The sequence below is a fragment of the Lingula anatina genome, chromosome 5 (genome assembly GCF_051362555.1).
Source record: "Lingula anatina isolate TDL-2025a chromosome 5, LinAna3.0, whole genome shotgun sequence".
Taxonomy (NCBI): domain Eukaryota; kingdom Metazoa; phylum Brachiopoda; class Lingulata; order Lingulida; family Lingulidae; genus Lingula; species Lingula anatina.
Window position 1 is genome coordinate 141,961 of NC_141771.1, and position 21,813 is coordinate 163,773.

Genomic DNA, 21,813 nt, shown 5'->3' on the forward strand with positions numbered 1-21,813 from the left:
GGGCCGTAGCCTGAGCAAAATGCCAGGGGGGCAGTAAGCGGACACGAGAGGGCGAAGCCCCCGAGAGGGGAGGGTGTGGGAGGGGGTGTGTTACTGCCAGAGCAGTGTTTTATAGATAAATCTTATTTCTTTACTTCGGACGCGCTACTCACTTGTTTGTCGCATCGGTGTTGAGTAACAATTGTTTTTAGCGCGCTTATGATAATGATGGGATAGAATGTGATTCCATGTGGAATGAGATCGGCTGATATTAAATGCTGAGACAGCCGTAATTACAAGTGTTTTTGTAACAGGAATCTGGCCCATAAGGTTAGCAATTAATTTTAAGTTATGAAAGTTCATTTAAAGATAATTGCGAGAAGATAAAATTAGTTTTCCATTGTAAACTGCAACTTTGAGTAGCGTTAGAAATGCCGGTCTGATGTACAATGCACAGTACATGTAACACAATCACTGTGCCTTTCAGTATTGGAGTAAAGAAAGTTCAGTAAAGTGTAGTGTATTGTTTAGAAACGAGAATGTAGCTGTACTAGTTGCGAGTTAAAGATTGTTTGTTTTATGTTCGTAATCAATGTTATTTTTTAAAAGCGTATTTTTTCCATTGTGTTAGTTGCGCCAGATGAGATTTACTACACAATCATTTAGAACCCAGTCGCTTGCATTACACTAGAATAGCCCAAAGTCGGTAAGAGTTACTTATATTTTGGAGATAAAGATAGGATAACATGCAACTGTTAAGTAAAGATGTTATTTAAGCGACTTAATAGCATTATATAAAAGAACTAGGGCAAGAATATGAGATGATTTTCATATTTTATTTCAATTATTCTTTTCAGTTGACGGTTTAAGGTTTAATAAATCAGTAAAAACGACGCAAAGCTGTTGTTGTTGTGTGTGAGTATTGCAAGTGGCTACAGTCAACGACTGGGATTTGAGATAGCCCATACCAATAGTCCGCAACTAAAGCCCTGAGACGGCCCGTACCGAACAACCGAACCAAGAAGACAGAATTTATGACCTATTTCCAACCTGTGGTAACTCTAGATATCTGAGATGCCTGGAGCCAGTCAACAGCCATTATTTAGATGACCCGGCCCAGTCAAGTACTAGCAGTTACTGGTGGGACTGTAATTAAGGAAATTGAGCTAAGATCCAATCCGCAGCTTGCAATAAAGCTGAAATTGAGACTTTCTCGAGTATATGTTGACACTTGATTTCATATCCACAGATAACTATAAATACTAGTAGACCTCAGTGTAGCTGAATATATTATTGGCTATCTAAATATACATATGATTATTAATTTATTTGTTTGTTAAAATTAAGATACTCGGCAATTTGACATGTTTGCTGTTGATGTTCAAATGTTTTAGCTAGCTTATTACTTATAGAGAAACTGACTACATTTTGAAATTTACTTGACTTGTGTAGTGTAGATAAGTTTATTTGAATCCAAATAAGTTACGCTGCCCATACCACCTGCCCCCTCCCACCTTTCTAAGAATACCTGCTCACTGCTTGACATTAAAAATGGATGCAGCTACCATTACCAAGACTCCCAGCACTAGGACAGTTCCTTCTCAGACACCAACTGACCAAGAAGTAACATTCAGAAACATATCGCCTAAAGATGATTTGAGAAGAAGACTAATTGAGGAATTAGATCCAGATGACTCCGTCAGTCAAGCCGGCTCAAACGTATCTTTTAAGGAGCGACAGTTAGAAGAAGAAGCTAGACAGGCTGCTTTGAAGGAAAGGCTGAAGTACCTTACAGCACAGCAAGAAATAGAAGAGCAACAGATACGTTTAGAGCAGAGAAGAAAGCGGCTCTTGTTAGAATCAGAACTGAATGAAAGCAAGAAAAGGGAAGAAATCTTTAGGAAAGCATTGGGAGGTGAAGATACTACTAAGAAGGAGTCAGACAGCAGCTATAGCCATGATGTTTTGAGGGCCTTAGAGAAGTTGAGCCTGAGTAGATTACCGATTCCAGAGCCACCTGTATTTGAGGGAAATTATCTAACATATGTAACATGGCGACTAGCATTCAAGACTCTAATAGAAAGCAGAAACATCCCACCCAGTGAGAGGCTGTACTACCTAAAGAGGTACCTCAGAGGAGAAGCTAAAGAGACAGTGGATCATTTGTTTTACTTAGATTCAGAAGAGGCTTACATTGAAGCCCTTGAGATACTTGAAGATAGATATGGTGATAAATTTTTGATAGCAGAGGCTTTCAGAGACAAATTAGAAAAGTGGCCCAAGATTAACAGCAGAGACAGTAAGGGACTTAGAAAACTATCAGATTTTCTCAGGCAGTGTTTAGCAGCAACAGATCATGTAGGAGAGTTGAAGATCCTGGACGACTGTCGGGAAAATAGGAAGTTACTTCAGAAACTACCTGAATGGATCACACGAAGATGGGCCCGAATTGTCGAAGAATCACAAGGTTTCCCAAGCTTCAAGAGGTTTGTAGAGTTTGTAAAAAAGGAATCCGACATTGTAAATAACCCTGTTATGAGACCAGCTGAAACTGCATTTAGCAAGAAAACCCCCATTTCCACCAGCCTTATGACGAAGACGAGCGATCAAGCTATACCAACGCCTCCTGTCACGAAAAATGCCTGTACATTCTGTGAGAAAATAGGACACGACATCAGAGAATGCCGAAACTTCGAAAGAAAAACGCCACAAGAAAGAATGGAGTTTATAAAGAAAAGAGGTCTTTGCCTAAGCTGCCTTAGAAACGGTCACTTAGCCAAGGAGTGTAAAAGGAAGGAACAATGCAGTAGATGTGGTCGTAAACACCCTGCCATACTACATGGGGACTACGAAGCCCTACACCCAGAAGATCAACATGTAAGAACATTGTCAAGTACTTGCCAAGAGGGAGCTATCAGTTCAATGACAATTCCAGTCTATGTATCTGTAGGAAATTCCGGGAATGAAATCCTGACATATGCTCTTCTAGATAGTCAAAGTGATGTTACATTCATTAGCGATGAGTTAGCAGCCAAGCTGAATGCAGAAAGCGTACCTACAAGTATCAGGATTTCAACAGTCAACTCCAGCTATGTAGTCAAAACTTCAAAGGTTCCAGGATTGACTGTAAGAGGTTTTAACTTAACAGAAACTATAGCACTACCAACCTGTTATACAAGAGAAAACATACCATTCAACAAGAAACATGTACCTAGACCATCGGATGCAAGAAGATGGAATCATCTGCAAAATATACAGAGCCAAATTGCACCGCTCCAGAATTGCGACGCAGGTTTACTTATAGGTTACAACTGCTCTCGTGCATTGGTACCCCTTAGTGTCAGAGTAGGAGCAAACGAGGAACCCTATGGAGTACAGACACCCCTGGGATGGAGCGTCGTGGGAAGGACCGGACGAGAAGACACAGATGAATATCACCTCAGTCACAGAGTGATGAGGAAAGAAATACAAAAGGATTTGAGAGTCGATGATAGAGGAGAAGTGACTTTTGTCCACAGAACAAAGGTTAAAGAGACAGTAACTGAGCCAGAGATAATTCAGTTACTGGAAGCGGACTTCAGGGATGAGCACAAGTCAGAAGAGTCCTTGTCCCAGGATGACTTGAAGTTCTTAAAGAAGATGAAAGACACAATCTATCAAGACCAAGACAATTTCTATACCATGCCTCTACCATTTAGAACTGATGCCCCACAGTTGCCTGACAACATGCCCATGGCCATGAGAAGACTTGAGCATCTGAGAAAGAAATTTGCAGACAAAGAATTTGCCGCCGAATATAAGAAGTTCATGGACGCGATGATAGAAAGCGGAGAAGCTGAACCTGTTCCAGACAAAGATGTAGCTGGAGGACACAGATGGGTCGTGCCGCACCATGGAGTTTACCATAAACGTAAAGGAAAGCTCAGGGTAGTATTTGACTGCGCAGCGAGATATAAGAACATTAACCTGAATGAGAACCTCATCTCAGGTCCAGACCTCACCAACAGTCTGATAGGATGTCTCCTGAGATTCAGAGAGGGATCAGTAGCCGTTGTAGGAGACATAGAACGAATGTTTTATCGGTTCAAGGTAGACCCACGAGATCGTAACTACTTCCAGTTCCTGTGGTGGGATGGAGACCTAGAAGGCACACCTAAGCTATTTAGGATGACAGTTCACCTGTTTGGAGCTGCCAGTTCCCCTGCGTGTGCTTACTTTGCTTTGAAACAACTGGTTGAAGACTATGGAGAAGAATTTGATGAGAAGGTTTGCTGGGTAGCTGGTAATTGCCTTTACGTAGACGACTTGTTATTAAGCATTGATTCTGCTGAGGAGGCAAAGCAGCTTATTGAAGGCGTACGTCAGCTATTTCAGAAAGCAAATATAAGACTTCACAAGTTTATTAGCAACAACCAAGAAGTTTTGGAGAGTATTCCCGTATCAGAAAGAGGGGCACAGAGCACCACTGTTGATTTGCCTTTACCTGCCACAGAGAGAGTATTGGGAATTCAGTGGGATACCCATAGCGACCAGCTCAGATTTCAGTTAACACTGAATGAAAGACCGATGACTAGAAGAGGAATTCTTTCGACTGTTGCCTCTGTCTATGATCCCTTGGGTTGTATAGCACCATTTATCCTATTAGGCAAACAGATACTGCAGGAGATGTGTGCGACCAAAGCCAGCTGGGATGATCCAATATCAGAAGAACTCAGACCAAGATGGGAGAAATGGCTGCGTGAATTGCCAAAGCTAGCAGAAATTCATTTATCAAGATGCTATATTCCCCAAGACTTTGGAAAAATTGTCACAGCAGAGATACACCACTTTTCGGACGCAAGTACCAGAGGATATGGCCAATGCTCCTACCTTCGAGTAGTGAATAACAAAAACGAGTGCCACTGCTGTATCATGTTGGGCAAATCTCGAGTCGCGCCACTCAAGATTACTACAATTCCGAGATTAGAGCTTACAGCAGCCACAATGTCGACCAAGATGAGTACTCTGCTGAAGTCTGAAATAACCTATGAAAACCTCAAGGAGTATTTCTGGACAGACTCCAAGATAGTGCTAGGATATTTGAAGAACAATGTAAGAAGATTTCATGTCTTCGTAGCCAACAGGATTCAGACGATTCAAAACGCTTCTGACCCTAGTCAGTGGCACTACGTGCCAACCAATGATAACCCGGCCGACCATGCTTCTAGAGGGCTGTATCCAGAGGAACTGATGGCATCAAATTGGTTTAAAGGCCCAGAATTCCTGAGAAACCCAGTTCTAAGCATGGTAGAGGAAAATCCAGAGGTTGATCCAAATGATCCAGAGTTGAAGAAAGCAACAGTAAATGCAGTGGAGACTACAGAAAAGGCAGGAACATTTACACAGAAGTTCAATAGATTTTCATCCTGGACCAATGCCATTACAGCAGTGACAACCATTAGAAAACGTCTACTCAAAATGGGTTCATCATTGTCTGCTGACCGACGAAAGGCAGAACTTACTATTCTTAAGCTGCTTCAGGCTGAACGGTTCCAAGACGAAATTAGGCAAATCAAAGATGGATCGCTTCCGAAGAAAAACCCTCTCTCCAAGCTGGATCCTTATATTGACGAAGAAGGAACCCTGCGAGTAGGAGGACGTCTGACACGATCCTCACTGTCTTACGAAGTACAACACCCTGTAATTTTGCCAAAGTCAGGACATATTGTAGACCTAATTGTGCGTCATTGCCATCAGAAGGTAGCCCACCAGGGAAGAGGTTTTACTCTGAATGAGATACGTTGCCAAGGGTACTATATCATTGGTATAGGCAAGACGGTTGCTTCTGCAATACACAGATGCGTAACCTGTAGAAAAAACAGGGGCAAAAGTGAAGAACAGAGGATGTCAGATTTACCAAGGGATCGAACAGAACCTTCACCCCCATTCAGTTACTGCGGCATTGATTGCTTTGGCCCCTTCTCTGTGAAAGAAGGTCGCCGTGAAGTTAAGCGATATGGATTGATAGTGACCTGCATGGCGTCGAGAGCAGTACACATCGAATGCCTGGATGACATGACGACAGATAGTTTCATAAATGCTTTAAGATGTGTGATAGCTTTGAGGGGTCCCATACAGCAAATCAGATGTGATCAGGGATCAAATTTTATCGGAGCAAGAGTGCTTTTAGATAAATCACTAGAAGAGATCAAAAATGACGAGTTGAAGAAATTTATGATTGAGAACAAGTGTGATTTTGTGTTTAACAGCCCACATTCAAGCCATATGGGAGGTGTGTGGGAGCGACACATTAGAACCATCAGAAGTATACTAGCAGCAATGTTGGAGCAACATGGTTCTCGTATTGACACAACCACCTTAAGAACCTTCCTATATGAAGTCATGGCCATTATTAACTGTCGACCTTTGACCGTACAGAACCTACATGATCCACTTGGTCCAGAATCACTTACTGCGAACCATTTGTTGACAATGAAGCCAAAGGTAATATTGCCATTGGGAGAGTTTAGACCTGAGCACCTGTATGCAAGGCAAAGATGGCGCCAAGTACAAGTGTTAGCGGATAATTTCTGGAGTCGCTGGAGGAAGGAATACCTTCTTAATCTGCAACAACGAACAAAGTGGAATGGGAAACGAAGAAACCTAGGAGTGGGAGACATTGTTTTGCTCAAAGATGAAGGATTATACAGAGGAGACTGGCGACTTGCCAGAGTGACAGAGGCGAGCATAGATGAGGATGGATTAGTTCGCAGAGTGAAGATTCTTTTGGGGAATCCTGATCTTTCTGCCAAAGGCATCCCCTCCTCTACGTCTACTATATTAGAACGTCCAATCCATAAACTAGTTTTGTTGTTAGAAGGGGATAAGTTGTAAGTTATGAGGTTCGAGTATGGTTTTGTGATACATGATGTTCAAGAACTTATAAGTGAAGATCTAATGTTATTTGGGAGTACCAAAGCTATTGTATAGTGAGTTAATAGTTACAGTTTACCAGTTACATTGTTTCATGTGTAAGTTAGTTTTGTTTGTTTGTATAGAAAATCAATTAGATTTTGGCTGGGGAGTGTTACTGCCAGAGCAGTGTTTTATAGATAAATCTTATTTCTTTACTTCGGACGCGCTACTCACTTGTTTGTCGCATCGGTGTTGAGTAACAATTGTTTTTAGCGCGCTTATGATAATGATGGGATAGAATGTGATTCCATGTGGAATGAGATCGGCTGATATTAAATGCTGAGACAGCCGTAATTACAAGTGTTTTTGTAACAGGAATCTGGCCCATAAGGTTAGCAATTAATTTTAAGTTATGAAAGTTCATTTAAAGATAATTGCGAGAAGATAAAATTAGTTTTCCATTGTAAACTGCAACTTTGAGTAGCGTTAGAAATGCCGGTCTGATGTACAATGCACAGTACATGTAACACAATCACTGTGCCTTTCAGTATTGGAGTAAAGAAAGTTCAGTAAAGTGTAGTGTATTGTTTAGAAACGAGAATGTAGCTGTACTAGTTGCGAGTTAAAGATTGTTTGTTTTATGTTCGTAATCAATGTTATTTTTTAAAAGCGTATTTTTTCCATTGTGTTAGTTGCGCCAGATGAGATTTACTACACAATCATTTAGAACCCAGTCGCTTGCATTACACTAGAATAGCCCAAAGTCGGTAAGAGTTACTTATATTTTGGAGATAAAGATAGGATAACATGCAACTGTTAAGTAAAGATGTTATTTAAGCGACTTAATAGCATTATATAAAAGAACTAGGGCAAGAATATGAGATGATTTTCATATTTTATTTCAATTATTCTTTTCAGTTGACGGTTTAAGGTTTAATAAATCAGTAAAAACGACGCAAAGCTGTTGTTGTTGTGTGTGAGTATTGCAAGTGGCTACAGGGTGTCCCCCTCCCACAGTGTGGAAAATTTTTAAAAACTGTATGTATAATACTGCATTCTGGTGCATTTTAACTGTTATTTATTGGTCAATCAGAAGTCAGAAATTGTGGGTTCATTTTGCCATAAGTACAGTCATTTTTTCAACACAACACGCCAATTGGCCTGGGGGATAGCTCCCTCAGGGAGGGTGAGCTTTTTGGCATGAACTGAGTTGGCTAAAAACAGTGCACCTTTGTAAACAGATTGTTGATGATTGTCTAGTGGCCATGAGTGCCTTTTCTCACAGAATTGATACCAACTTTGCAATTATTTTTTTTACCTTTGCGATTATTTTTTTTGCACCCCAATTTCCAGGGGGGGGCAGCTGCCCCGCCTGCCCCCCCCCCCCCCCCCCCCCCCCCCCCCGGAGGCTACGGCCCTGGAAGCTGAGAAGCTTTGAAGTCTCGCATCCTTATTAAAAGAAAAAAAGCTGTGTATCTTGATTATGCATTAATTTAGAAGCTGGATTCAATGAGATCAAATAATTATAAATATTTTCTTGTGTAAATTAAAAATTTTGTAACAAATATTCAGTGTCCATATTTTTTCAGTCTTTGTGTAAAACATTTCTATTGATTTATGAAACTTCTATATTAAAAATTCAAGTGTGGTCCTCGATCTTTATTCACATTAATTCTCTCAGATGTGTACCAAATATATTTGGCCATATCCATCCAAGAATAAAATAGAAATATAGAATAAACTTACTAAAATATAGTGATGCAGGGCCTATTTTGCTCATACTTTTGGTCAATTTCTGATTTTCACAGAAAAGCAAAACCTCATTTTCCCTGTTTTTATAGTTTTAAAATGATTTTATGTATTTTGCTTATTTAATTGGTCCTTTTATAACTTTGTCTGAAATAGTGTGTAAAAATTTTTTATGCAAAATGTCAACTGAGTTACTATGACCACATTCAGATTCAAACATTGTACCAGCTAGATCGATCCAACTCCGCGCGGCGGACTCTCGTGAAGTGTTTCCGACACGCCTCCTTGAGTACTTAATTACTTAACTACACCCTAGAGCTCGAGGAGACGTGTCAGACATTGAAGTCAGTCATAGCAAGGAGTTATAATTGTTATAACTCCTTGGTTATAGTGACTGCGCTTAGGATCTACCGTACAATCTCCAGCTGGGTTGGATATAGATCCAGCTAGAATGTTGGGTTTATCTGAACACTCCCTATTTTCACTTGACTTTTAAAAATCACACGACCTTTGTCTTAAAATGTTTTCAAATAGAGATGGTAATTTATCTGACAACAGTGACAATTACGCAGAAATCTAAGGAGACAGTCACTAAGGAGTGCTCTTCTTAATTGCGCATCGGATGTGCCAAGTGTCTGTGATCACAGCTAACACAATGCAGACAATCAGAGGTCAGAGTTCCATTCACTGCGGAGAACAGAAGCAACCGGAAGTAGAGATGAATCATCTTCTCTCTCAGGAAACACTCTTATCTCCTCTCGAATTAAATCATGAAATTTTCAGAAAACAGGATATATAGACTCTTTTCGTGGATAGTTTAATTCGGGTGAGTATTATTTCTCACAACGATTATATGAATTTTGTGTTTTTACTAATTTGGAGCGTAGATGAACTGAATTTCCTTCTAAATAATCCTAGTCTAGTGTCTAGTTCAGAATATTGCATAGAAAATGCCGATTCGTCAGATGTCGGTGTTATCGTCTGCCTGGCCGCGGAGTCTGTAGCTCAGCGGGTTGTGTGATAGTTTACTCTAAATGGAAGGTATCGTCTGCCGGCTGATAAACGCTCACTTTTATAATACTTTATTTGAACTGAAGTCATATGAAGAGTAGCGTCTCAGTGTTCGCAAGGGAAGTGCGTATCTCAGAATTCTGTTTTTTCTTTACGTGAAAATGGAAAGAACAGAGTAATATGAATAATTTTAGTAGAGCTTTTAAGAGCATTTTGTTATTATCTGTACATCCAGTTTATGGTGATTTCATTGAAGAAATCACCGCAAAATGCCGGTATCACTGTGCTGAATTAGAATAAACTGTAAGCTGATCAATATTGGATAAACTATCACCATAGTATGTTCACCTCTTTATTGACCCTTGAAAATGCCTGTCACAACATAATATGATTATCCACATTGACCTTTATTTTGCACTTCTAATAAGCAATGTGCACATGCAATTATTTTGCTACCATTTCAGATATTTAATTTTTTTTTCTTTTCGTTTAACCAAAATACATTTGATTGGGTGCATAGCCATGTTCACATACAACCCTTTTCACCCACTATTTATTTATCCACTAGGAAAACAAAACTTATTTCAGAACAGAAAGATGAACAAAATTACTGATATTATTGGCAAAATGGTTGAAATATTTTACATTTTGCCCTACCCAGTCCAAATATATTTCCCATTTGGTTTAAATCTACATCAGTAATTACTTGATCTTTTCAAATTAAAAAAAACAAAAAACTTTCAGATACATAATTTAATAGTCACAAAAATTATATTTCTATTTGGCATTTTTAGTGCATCCATTGCATCGAATAGAACTATATCGTAGCCTGCTTTTTAATTTTGTTGTTACTACTCATGGGACTGATATAATTGTAAGAAATTATGACATATCTGTAATTTTAACATTTTTCCCCCTTATTAGAAGTATCGAGCAATTAAGGTATACATGTCACCGAGAGTCTTAACATCCTCTGTACATATAGACTATAGTACACTCTATCTGTCTATAGCCAGCACAGTGAATCCAAGTAGAACAGTCTTCACATATTGTGTGTATATAGACTATAGTACACTCTATCTGTCTATAGCCAGCACAGTGAATCCAAGTAGAACAGTCTTCACATATTGTGTGTATATAGACTATAGTAAACTCTATCTGTCTATAGCCAGCACAGTGAATCCAAGTAGAATAGTCTTCACATATTCTGTGTACATATAGACTATAGTACACTCTATCTGTCTATAGCCAGCACAGTGAATCCAAGTAGAACAGTCTTCACATATTGTGTGTATATAGGCTATAGTAAACTCTATCTGTCTATAGCCAGCACAGTGAATCCAAGTAGAATAGTCTTCACATATTCTGTGTACATATAGACTATAGTACACTCTATCTGGTCTATAGCCAGCACAGCAAATCAAAGTAGAATAGTCTTCACATATTCTGTGTACATATAGACTATAGTACACTCTATCTAGTCTATAGCCAGCACAGCAAATCAAAGTAGAATAGTCTTCACATATTCTGTGTACATATATAGACTATAGTACACTCTATCTGGTCTATAGCCAGCACAGCAAATCAAAGTAGAATAGTCTTCACATATTCTGTGTACATATAGACTATAGTACACTCTATCTGGTCTATAGCCAGCACAGCAAATCAAAGTAGAATAGTCTTCACATATTCTGTGTACATATAGACTATAGTACACTCTATCTGGTCTATAGCCAGCACAGCAAATCAAAGTAGAATAGTCTTCACATATTCTGTGTACATATAGACTATAGTACACTCTATCTGGTCTATAGCCAGCACAGCAAATCAAAGTAGAATAGTCTTCACATATTCTGTGTACATATAGACTATAGTACACTCTATCTGTCTATAGCCAGCACAGCAAATCAAAGTAGAATAGTCTTCACATATTCTGTGTACATATAGACTATAGTACACTCTATCTGGTCTATAGCCAGCACATTGAATCCAAGTAGAACTGTCTTAACATATTCTGTGTACATATAGACTATAGTACACTCTATCTGTCTATAGACAGCACAGTGAATCCAAGTAGAACAGTCTTCACATATTCTGTGTATATAGACTATAGTACACTCTATCTGGTCTATAGCCAGCACAGTGAATCCAAGTAGAACAGTCTTCACATATTCTGCGTATATAGACTATAGTACACTCCATCTGTCTATAGCCAGCACATTGAATCCAAGTAGAACTGTCTTCACATATTCTGTGTACATATAGACTATAGTACACTCTATCTGTCTATAGATAGCACAGTGAATCCAAGTAGAACAGTCTTCACATATTCTGTGTATATAGACTATAGTACATCTATCTGGTCTATAGCCAGCACATTGAATCCAAGTAGAACTGTCTTCACATATTCTGTGTACATATAGACTATAGTACACTCTATCTGTCTATAGATAGCACAGTGAATCCAAGTAGAACAGTCTTCACATATTCTGTGTATATAGACTATAGTACACTCTATCTGTCTATAGCCAGCACAGTGAATCCAAGTAGAACAGTCTTCACATATTCTGTGTATATAGACTATAGTACATCTATCTGGTCTATAGCCAGCACAGTGAGGCATGGTATGATGTCTGTACATGTGGGAGACTGATTGATCATTTTGTCAATATTTATAACAGACCTTTGTCTTTACAGGCAGCATAGCATTCCTGCTACACTTTAGCCTGAATAAGGCACATATCCTGGGTGCATGGAATATCACATTGGGGTTAAATTAAATTGAAGGGTAATGAAGATTACAAACTTTTTTCTTTTTCTCCTTCTTTGAGTACATACTTGTCTCAGGCTCAGTTGAGCATGGTGTATTGTAAATATTTTGTTCAACTGACAACATTTGGTTTGGTGATAGCAGTCCTGCTGTAGATAAAGCGTCCAGCTATAGATAAAAGATAATTGAACAAAATAGAGAGTAATAGTACATTTTAGGACTTTGTAAACATGTTGAATTTTACAAGGGTGAAACTTTCAGCTCATTTTTTAAAGTTAAAAAAAATTCAAGTTTCAGTGTAACATGTACTGGTATACCTATCTTTGACAGAGATTCACATATGGACTCGTATAGAACCAAGATATTGATTCTTGTCTCATGCTAAATGAGAGATGATAAATGAATTTGTACTTGCCATCATCAGTATTGTTACATGATATTCAGGATGCATTTTTATCAGGAAGATTTCTGGCACAGAGAATTAATGCACAGGATATATCTGGCAGGAGATGTGAAAGATTCTTTTTTTTTTCTGAAATACTTTATAAGTTCCCTGTTCAGTTATATAAAAGAATATGATGTATCAACAAGGAAGCTTCCTGGATCAATTTCTAGAAATATTTCTTCCTTTTTATTGGCCCCAAAAAGAATCAAATTTGGTAAGTAGTTTGTAAGCTGCCTGTGTAGTGACTGATTGTGTTAGCTGTGACAGTGTGTTAGATGTGGTGACTGATTGTGTTAGCTGTGACAGTGTGTTAGGTGTGGTGACTGATTGTGTTAGCTGTGACAGTGTGTTAGGTGTAGTGACTGATTGTGTTAGCTGTGACAGTGTGTTAGATGTGGTGACTGATTGTGTTAGCTGTGACAGTGTGTTAGATGTGATGACTGATTGTGTTAGCTGTGACAGTGTGTTAGATGTGGTGACTCACTGATTGTGTTAGCTGTGACAGTGTGTTAGATATGATGACTGATTGTGTTAGCTGTGACAGTGTGTTAGGTGTGGTGACTGATTGTGTAAGCTGTGACAGTGTTTTAGGTGTGGTGACTGATTGTGTAAGCTGTGACAGTGTGTTAGGTGTGGTGACTGATTGTGTTAGCTGTGACAATGTATTAGATATGGTGACTGATTGTGTTACTGTTTGCTGTGACAGTGTGTTAGGTGTGGTGACTGATTGTGTTAGCTGTGACAGTGGATTGTTATCTGGTTGTGTCAAGTACCCTGATTTTACTTTCAGATCCCTCAATGGAGAGTACCAGTGATGACAGTGATGTGGAAGGGCAGGAGGATGAGTTGGGAGCTTGGCTTGGACAGCTGGAAACACTGAGTCTGGTGAGTACAGACTGTCAGTGTGTTAGGTGAGACACGGAAATTGTGTCAGCTATGATGCTAGAAATGTGTTGTAGATGTGATTAAAAATTGCATGTCACATCATCATTATACATTAGAAAGAGTGATCAAATCATGACCCCCCAGAAATGGATGGGGATAGAGGATATATAACAGTAGAAGTGGTAGAGTGATCAAATTATGACATAACAGTAGAAGTGGTAGAGAGATCAAATCATAACTCCCCAGAAATGGATGGGGATAGAGGATCAGGTCTACCCAACTACCAGACTCAGCACCGAATGATCCAGAATTCACCGGTAGATCAGACCACACTACCCATTTTCAAGGTGTGTATCAGATCGCATTACACAGTATCATACCCTGAACAAATTTTGAGTGGTGATGCAATGCTTTTCAACCCCGCTGAGAATCATCACTATCACATCGCATACTAGGCAAGAGCGGTGTCGCGTCTGGGTAGGCCTGGAGGATACATAAATTGCAGGTGGAATGCTATAGTGTAGCATAATGATTGAACATTTGGATGTTTTTTTACCTGTTGTCCAATTTTATAAGAACAAAACACAATAATAGATTATTGAGACCCTTTGTATAGAAGTTCACCAGTTAATATTACAGACGTGCTGAAAACTTTTCAGAATGGCCGGACATTTGGACCGGCAGTAATGAAAAAATTTGCCAGACCAAATGAATTTTTGTCGGACCGAAAATCACCCTATTCGTTTGAGACATATCACCAGTATGATTAGGTAGCTTACTTTGTTTGTGGATGTGATAGGTTTGAAATGGAGGGGAAAAATGCTTTGGGTTTTATATAATTTTATTGGTGAAATATATCTAATGACGAATGCAAATTCAAAATTGTGGTTCTTAAAACTCTTGTCGGTCTTTTGGACCGACCAAGTCCAATTTTTTACTGGTCCAGACAAATTTTCCCGGTCATGACTGCTCGGACCTACAGCTTCAGCATGTCTGTATTATAGACAGGTCTTCAAGGGTCTGGATAATTTTATTTTTGTTCTATTCCATTATGGCTAAGCTTGGCATTGATCACTGACTGCCATGTCTGGAATAGCTGTATCCAACACATTTGATTTGATTTGCCTTGCGCTGCATAAGAATTATGGTAGGGTTACCAGTTTCCCAGCCATTCTCCTGGAGGCATAGATCTACTTTTCTCACAGCTGTCTGATGATTAAGTTTGGATATGACTGTCAGATAATACATATTAATAATTGTTAGTCCTTTTTGGTAATTAGCCAGTCTAAACATAGAAATAAAAATATATTGTTTAGAGAAAATTTAGGCAAAAAGACAAAGAAATGAGGGCATGTGGTGTTTTAATCTGCTGATGAAGGGCAGATCAATAGTGATGTTGGATAGACTTGAGAGACAACACTGCCAGCAGCAGCAGCAGATCATTTAAGGTTGTTTTATATCATCTGTTTGAGAGGTATATTATGTATGTAGGATTAATTAGAGAGCAGGATATTATTTGGTGAATATATCAGTTTGGATAGAGAAAAAATCTGAAATCTGCATAACACACTTACAGGCAATATGTAGATTGGTTAAAATAAATGAAATCTTAGATCCAATGTTTTGATAATGAGCTGTTACACTTACATCAACAATGAGATATTTTTGAAATGATGTAGATCTTGGATTAGTACTAGTAAGAATATTGTAGAATTTTACACTAGATATAAAGAGGCACTATAGCCTCCAAGCTCAGGTCCAGACATCACAGATTTATGCCTGGTAATAGACTGTGGCTGGCAGCTTCACGTAGCTTCAGGTAGCGTTAGGTAGCAGAGGCCAGGTGAGCTGTCACTCAGACCAGGTGTTAACACTGTCTGCTCACCTGGACAGTTAATGTCAACAGTCTTGATTACCTGACAAATATCCCTGTTAACACCTCAAGATAATGAGGACATTGATGGTTGTAGATCTGTCAATGATTCTTTTCCTGCAGTCATGGAGCTTGCGTACTAGTACTGGTAGACTGCTGACTACTGTGAAGTCCATCTGGCATTATTGGTCTGAGAGCATTTTACCAATGAAAAGGCCACATGTATATATTTTTAAATTAAAATAAATGAACTATTGTTGCCAGTAGAAGAATGAAAACTATTGTCCACACAGTCCCAGTTTAACAGGAACTCACTAGGAAGCTGTCCTCAGGTGTAAGATGAGGACAGTTCCTACATGTAGTGAGGCAGGCAGTTTAGGTTTAAAATTTTTGTAACAAAGTTTTCTCCTCTTACCATCTTAATCAGTGATAAGTAGTAAATTTTTGTTGGAATAATGCTAGAGCAATTCCATGGAAAAAAGGGCAATTTTTTCATTTACTTTGAACTTAAGCATAGTTAATATATATAAATTATGTTCAGTGTTATTGTTTGGCTTAATATACAGTACTAGTAGTAGTACAGCACACTATTGGAACAAATGGCATGATAATGACCAGATAATAACCAGATACACTGTATAAGGGCCATCTGTCACTTGGAACATACATATTGCACTTATCCTGAACACTAATGTGTGTGTGTGTGTGTGTGTGTGTGCATGTATATGTGTGTGCGTGCATGCTAGTATGGAGTACGTGTATGCTTGTGCGTGTGTGCATGCATACATATATATATATATATATATATATATATATATATATATATATATATATATATATATATATATATTGCACTTATCCTGAATACTAATGTATGTGTTAGTATGTAGGTATGTATGTATGTATGTATGTATGCACATATGTGTGTGTATGCATGCGTGTATTCATATGTATGTTGCATGTGTGTGTGTGTACTACTAGTCTAGTATGAAGTATGTAAGTATACGTGCACTTATTCTGGCTGTATGTCTATGTGTCCAGTCCTCAATATAACATCTCTAGCATACATACTGTACAGAAATACATACGCACACATGCATAAAGTGACAATACATGCAAAAGAGTGTAATAGATAGGGCACTGTAAGTGTTTAATTTCCAAGCAAAGGCAATAACCTTCATTCACAGTAACAGTACATTCATGTACTAGTTCAGTAGGCAGACACAGTCCAATCCTTAATGAGACTTATGACTACCACTGAAAATACCATTAAACCAACCAGCAGAGTATGTGAGGAAATACTACACCATAATGCCTGCTTTTAGACACATTAATTGATCTGAATGTGTGTTTTGACTTGATAGTGGTCACTGTTCATTACTAGTAGTTCATTGCCAGGCCTCAGTTAGCAGTCAGACAGTATAGTATAAATCCTAGGTCATTGAAGGAGGGGCCAGTAACTATAACTGAGGCTGCACACCCCGACTAGTATATCCAAGTTATACAGTGGTCTACTTTCTGACAATAGATGTATATATATATGTAATACTCAGGGTGTACAATATCACTGGGTGTGGAATGGAAAGCTGTAGAACTATTTCCTCTATAACTCAGGGTGTACAATATTACTGGGTGTGGAATGGAAAGCTGTAGAACTATTTCCTCTATAACTCAGGGTGTACAATATCACTGGGTGTGGAATGGAAAGCTGTAGAACTATTTCCTCTATAACTCAGGGTGTACAATATAACTGGGTGTGGAATGGAAAGCTGTAGAACTATTTCCTCTATAACTCAGGGTGTACAATATTACTGGGTGTGGAATGGAAAGCTATAGAACTATTTCCTCTATAACTCAGGGTGTACAATATAACTGGGTGTGGAATGGAAAGCTGTAGAACTATTTCCTCTATAACTCAGGGTGTACAATATAACTGGGTGTGGAATGAAAAGCTGTAGAACTATTTCCTCTATAACTCAGGGTGTACAATATAACTGGGTGTGGAATGGAAAGCTGTAGAACTATTTCCTCTATAACTCAGGGTGTACAATATCACTGGGTGTGGAATGGAAAGCTCTAGAACTATTTCCTCTATAACTCAGGGTGTACAATATCACTGGGTGTGGAATGGAAAGCTCTAGAACTATTTCCTCTATAACTCAGGGTGTACAATATCACTGGGTGTGGAATGGAAAGCTCTAGAACTATTTCCTCTATAACTTAGGGTGTACAATATTACTGGGTGTGGAATGGAAAGCTGTAGGACCATTTCCTGTCCCATGTTAATTAAGGCTGCAACTGTGTGCCCACAGACCTTTTTATTGCAAAATAAAAAAAGAAAGATAACTTAAGTAAATGTTTAAAAAATGGAAACAGCTGTTTTGTTGCCAGTGTGTAGAGAAACTGTTTCTTTTAACATATAGAGAAAAATAAAGAATAAGCACTAAAAGCCAAAATATATGACCAAACCCTTGGTTAAAGAAATGAAAATAATGTCACAACTTTTGCATCTGTTCTTGTAGCTATTGAGGAGGTTGAACTACCTCAGTCAGGTTACTGCTCTAGCTCCCTCTCTCTTTCTCTCTCTCTCTCTCTCTCTCTCTCTCTAGCTAGCTCTATGGCCCCATTCAGATTGAGAAGAGCCGAGTGCTAACAAGGCCACGACCTACATGAAAGGAAGACCGCTTAATCCTGTAATGGTCTCCACGCCTCTCACACAACTCCCCATGCATTGTCCCTCAACCAGTTGAATTGAGATGAGATTTAATTAATGTGCCCCAGCAGGGACGACGTGTGGAGAAGCATGTGAAAGGTGGAGAGACCATTACAGGATTACTGGTAAGCATTCTTCCTTTCATGTAGGTCCGCCATATTTAGGTCATGGCCTAGCTAACACTCGGCTGTTCTCAATCTGAATGGTCCCTACCTAGCTCTCTCTCTCCTATCTCTCTCTCTCTCTAGCTCTCTCTCTCTCTCTCTCTCTCTAGCTCTCACTCTCTCTCTCTCTCTCTCTCTCTCTCTAGCTCTCTCTCTCTCTCTCTCTCTCTCTCTAGCTCTCACTCTCTCTCTCTAGCTCTCTCTCTCTCTCTCTCTAGACAGCTGCTATGCCAGGTGTTCCATACAATGTTTATGTAGTCTGCGGATGCTTAGCTGATGTACAAATTATTATGTTACACCAACACACCTGACAGCTGGAGTTGTGTTCATTATGGCTCCCCCCCCTCTCTAGCTCTCTCACTCTCTCTCTCCCCCCACACTCTCTCTCTCTCTCTCTCTCAGTAATCTTGAATTAATGTTACAAGGATAGCATCTCTGCATATGTACAGAAAACACACACACATACACACACACACACACACACACACACACACACACACACATGCACATTTCAATAAATCTTTTATTCAGAATTACCAATCAGAATTTACTCTTTCCCAAGTATGTTAAGCCGACACACCTGGCCTAGTAGCTGATATACTAGTACTCACAGACAGCAGAAGTGCCAGCTGTATACTAATACTAGTATGTGTGCAGTAGAGAGATAGACAAAGATTGGAAACTGTTCTTCTTACTCCATCTAGATCAAATGATTGGGCCTCTTGAACAGAAAGTAAAAGGGGGCAAACTGAATATTATCCTAGTCTGTGTTTGTGTAAAATATAATAAATAAAATGAATTAAGAAAAAAAGGATAAAAAAAGAAGTAAATGTGAGGGGGGAGAGAAAATATTGGCATCAATGTGAATGTGACTCAATCTCATGTCTCCGGCTAAAGTCTTACAACGGATTTGATTATAGACTCATCACTGGTAGCCCATTGTTTTGGTCAGGTCATGTGGAATTTTCACAAAGTGTTATTCTGTCTGCTGTGTTTCCCAACAGCTTGGATAAAGTGAAATAGGAAAATGGTAATTATCAGTGAGGAATTTAGCAAAATTGATTTTTGATTTAACCTTGTTAATGTTTTAGATATTTTAATTTAGGTTATACACCAGAATGTGATCGTACAGTTCATGTTCAGTATGTAATCCATTGTAGACTCTAGAAATGTCTTAATTCTCTGGAAGAACTACCAGTAAGGATTTAAGTTTTCTAATGTAGCGACTTTAATAGTAAGGTAAGAAGACACCAAGAATAATCTCAGTTCCATAGATTTCTATTCATTTTCAGTGGCCATTAAAATGTTTTGGGTTGATATTGAACATTACTAAGACCAAATGTATATTGTGTACATATACCTTACATAACCTGTCTTTGTCATGGCATATGATAGTGGATAGCAGAACATTGAACATTTCTAAGATCAAATAGATATCATGTACATATATACCTTAGGTAACCTGTCTTTGTCATGGCATGATAGTGGACATCAGGTATTTGAGTACAGTATTGTTATCAACACCTTATATGTATTATATACTAAGCCACTTCATCACTGCTAGTGTGTCCTGTTGGTGTGTCTGCCATTCTTTACCCAGGCAGTGACTTACTGTACTCATACTAGTAGCTATGCTATATATATATATATATATATATATATATATATATATATATATATACACACATCCATCCACTATGAAGATACTAAATATCAGTAATCAATATTACAAATTAGTGTCACCAATCATATCACTGTCTCTTCCTGTAAGTGACATATAACAGCCACCAGTTCCGTGTCTCTTAGGGTGTAATCATCCCAAACTGAAGACTAGGTAAACAGCAGTCAATTACAACTGGTAGACCCCTGAGGTCACCTCTGAACCTTGAGGGCCTGTTAAGAACCAAGTTGAACCGCGGCCTACTAGTAACTGAGCTGTGAATCAAATACGGCCGACCCACTAAAAGGTTGTGGCTGGTGGGAATCTATTAAGGGATTATAATCAGCAAGCTTTCATTTGGGTCAGCCATATTTGATCTTCTGATCAGTTAGTCCAGAAATCAATTTGGTTCTGAACAGGTCCTTAATATGTGGAGTTAAAAACATCAATAGTAATAATGAACACATAACTCCACCTGTCTGTATATATATTAATAGACTGATAGAGAGATAACAAAGAGATTTGTCTTTGTGTGTATTGACCTGGAAGCCATATTGACTGTATTTACATTTACTTTGTAGAAAGACAGGATATGCTGCCAGAAGTTCTTGTACAGTGTTGTTTTCCTGTGTTGTGTTGAATAATTTACATTTATACCTAAAAGAAGAAGAAGAAGAGAGAGAGAGAGAGAGAAAGAGTAAGGCAGAGGAGGGGGGGTGGTATATCAAGAAGTACCTAAGCCAAGCAGACAGAGTAAGATCATTGTAATACAGCCTGAGGAATTCCATGTCATAGTCTGGAATACAATAGACACACATTCTTCTTTACCCTATGTGAAAGGAATGAGGCTAAGAGGATATCAGATACACTGAGTCTGTCAGGGCCTGTTCAGTACCAAGTTGATCCACAAACTAAGTGATCTACACATCAAATACACTGATATCAGATACACTGAGCCTGTCAGGGCCTGTTCAGAACCAAGTTGATCCACAAACTAAGTGATCTATGCATCAAATACACTGATATCAGGTACACTGAGCCTGCCAAGACCTGTTCACAACCAAGTTGATCCACAAACTAACTGATCTGCACATCAAATACACTGATATCAGATACACTGAGCCTGTCAGGATCTGTTCAGTACCAAGTTGATCCACAGACTAACTGATCTGTACATCAAATACGGCCAAACCACTTGAAAGGTTGCCATGTAACCCCTTAATAGATGCCCCACCAGGATAACTTGGCAAGCTGTAAAGTAGGTTTGGGCATATTTGTTCCGGCATCAGCTAGTTACTTGGTTCTGAACAAGCCCTAAGAGAATCAGATATAATCTGAGTTTGTAAGGATATTACTGTATATACTGGTACATATCCCTTTTTTAACCTAACATGAGCAGCTTCTGTTGTAATTTACTTAAATATAAGTTTTTTTTTTTTTTTTTTTTTTTTTTTTAATTTTTGTAAACCACTTTATCATGATTGGATTATAGTTATAATTATTGATAACAGACAATAAACATGAAGTGATTTGTTCCATATCTGATGAAAATAATAACTTGCTTTTATGTTCATTAATAATAGATTTCAGGGATCAACTTCACAAATGACAAGAGGATAATTTCAGAAATTGATAGAAATAGATTTTAATGCCATGTTTTCCAACAAAGC

General features: G+C 38.6%; 2 protein-coding genes across 6 annotated transcripts in view; both read left to right on the forward strand.

Moving 5' to 3' along the window:
* The first annotated feature begins 90 nt into the window (after positions 1-90).
* On the forward strand, positions 91-7,871 carry LOC147761420 (uncharacterized). 3 transcript variants are annotated; one of them, XR_015334547.1, is made up of 5 exons: positions 91-309; positions 611-685; positions 837-7,264; positions 7,566-7,640; positions 7,792-7,871. XR_015334547.1 is itself a non-coding variant. In XM_087013429.1 (3 exons), exon 3 carries the CDS (start codon positions 1,531-1,533, stop codon positions 6,850-6,852), a length of 5,322 nt encoding a protein of 1,773 aa, XP_086869555.1. In that variant the 5' UTR covers positions 91-309; positions 611-685; positions 837-1,530; the 3' UTR covers positions 6,853-7,468. The 3 variants fall into 3 exon arrangements, 1 of the variants encoding a protein (XP_086869555.1); XR_015334546.1 differs by lacking the exon at positions 7,792-7,871 and having other exon boundaries at positions 7,566-7,785; XM_087013429.1 differs by lacking the exons at positions 7,566-7,640; positions 7,792-7,871 and having other exon boundaries at positions 837-7,468.
* Positions 7,872-9,234: 1,363 nt separating this feature from the next.
* Positions 9,235-21,813, forward strand: part of LOC106181615 (uncharacterized) — a 33,093-nt gene continuing 20,514 nt past the window's right edge. Inside the window, exons 1-2 of one of the 3 annotated variants that reach the window (XM_013566066.3) lie at positions 9,235-9,448; positions 13,639-13,733. In XM_013566066.3, the coding sequence (XP_013421520.2) occupies positions 13,647-13,733 (87 nt within the window). In that variant the 5' untranslated portion in view covers positions 9,235-9,448; positions 13,639-13,646. Of the gene's footprint in view, positions 9,449-13,638; positions 13,734-20,919; positions 21,402-21,813 lie in introns of those variants that run through there. The other 2 variants (XM_013566065.3, XM_087012697.1) reach the window with 2 other exon arrangements.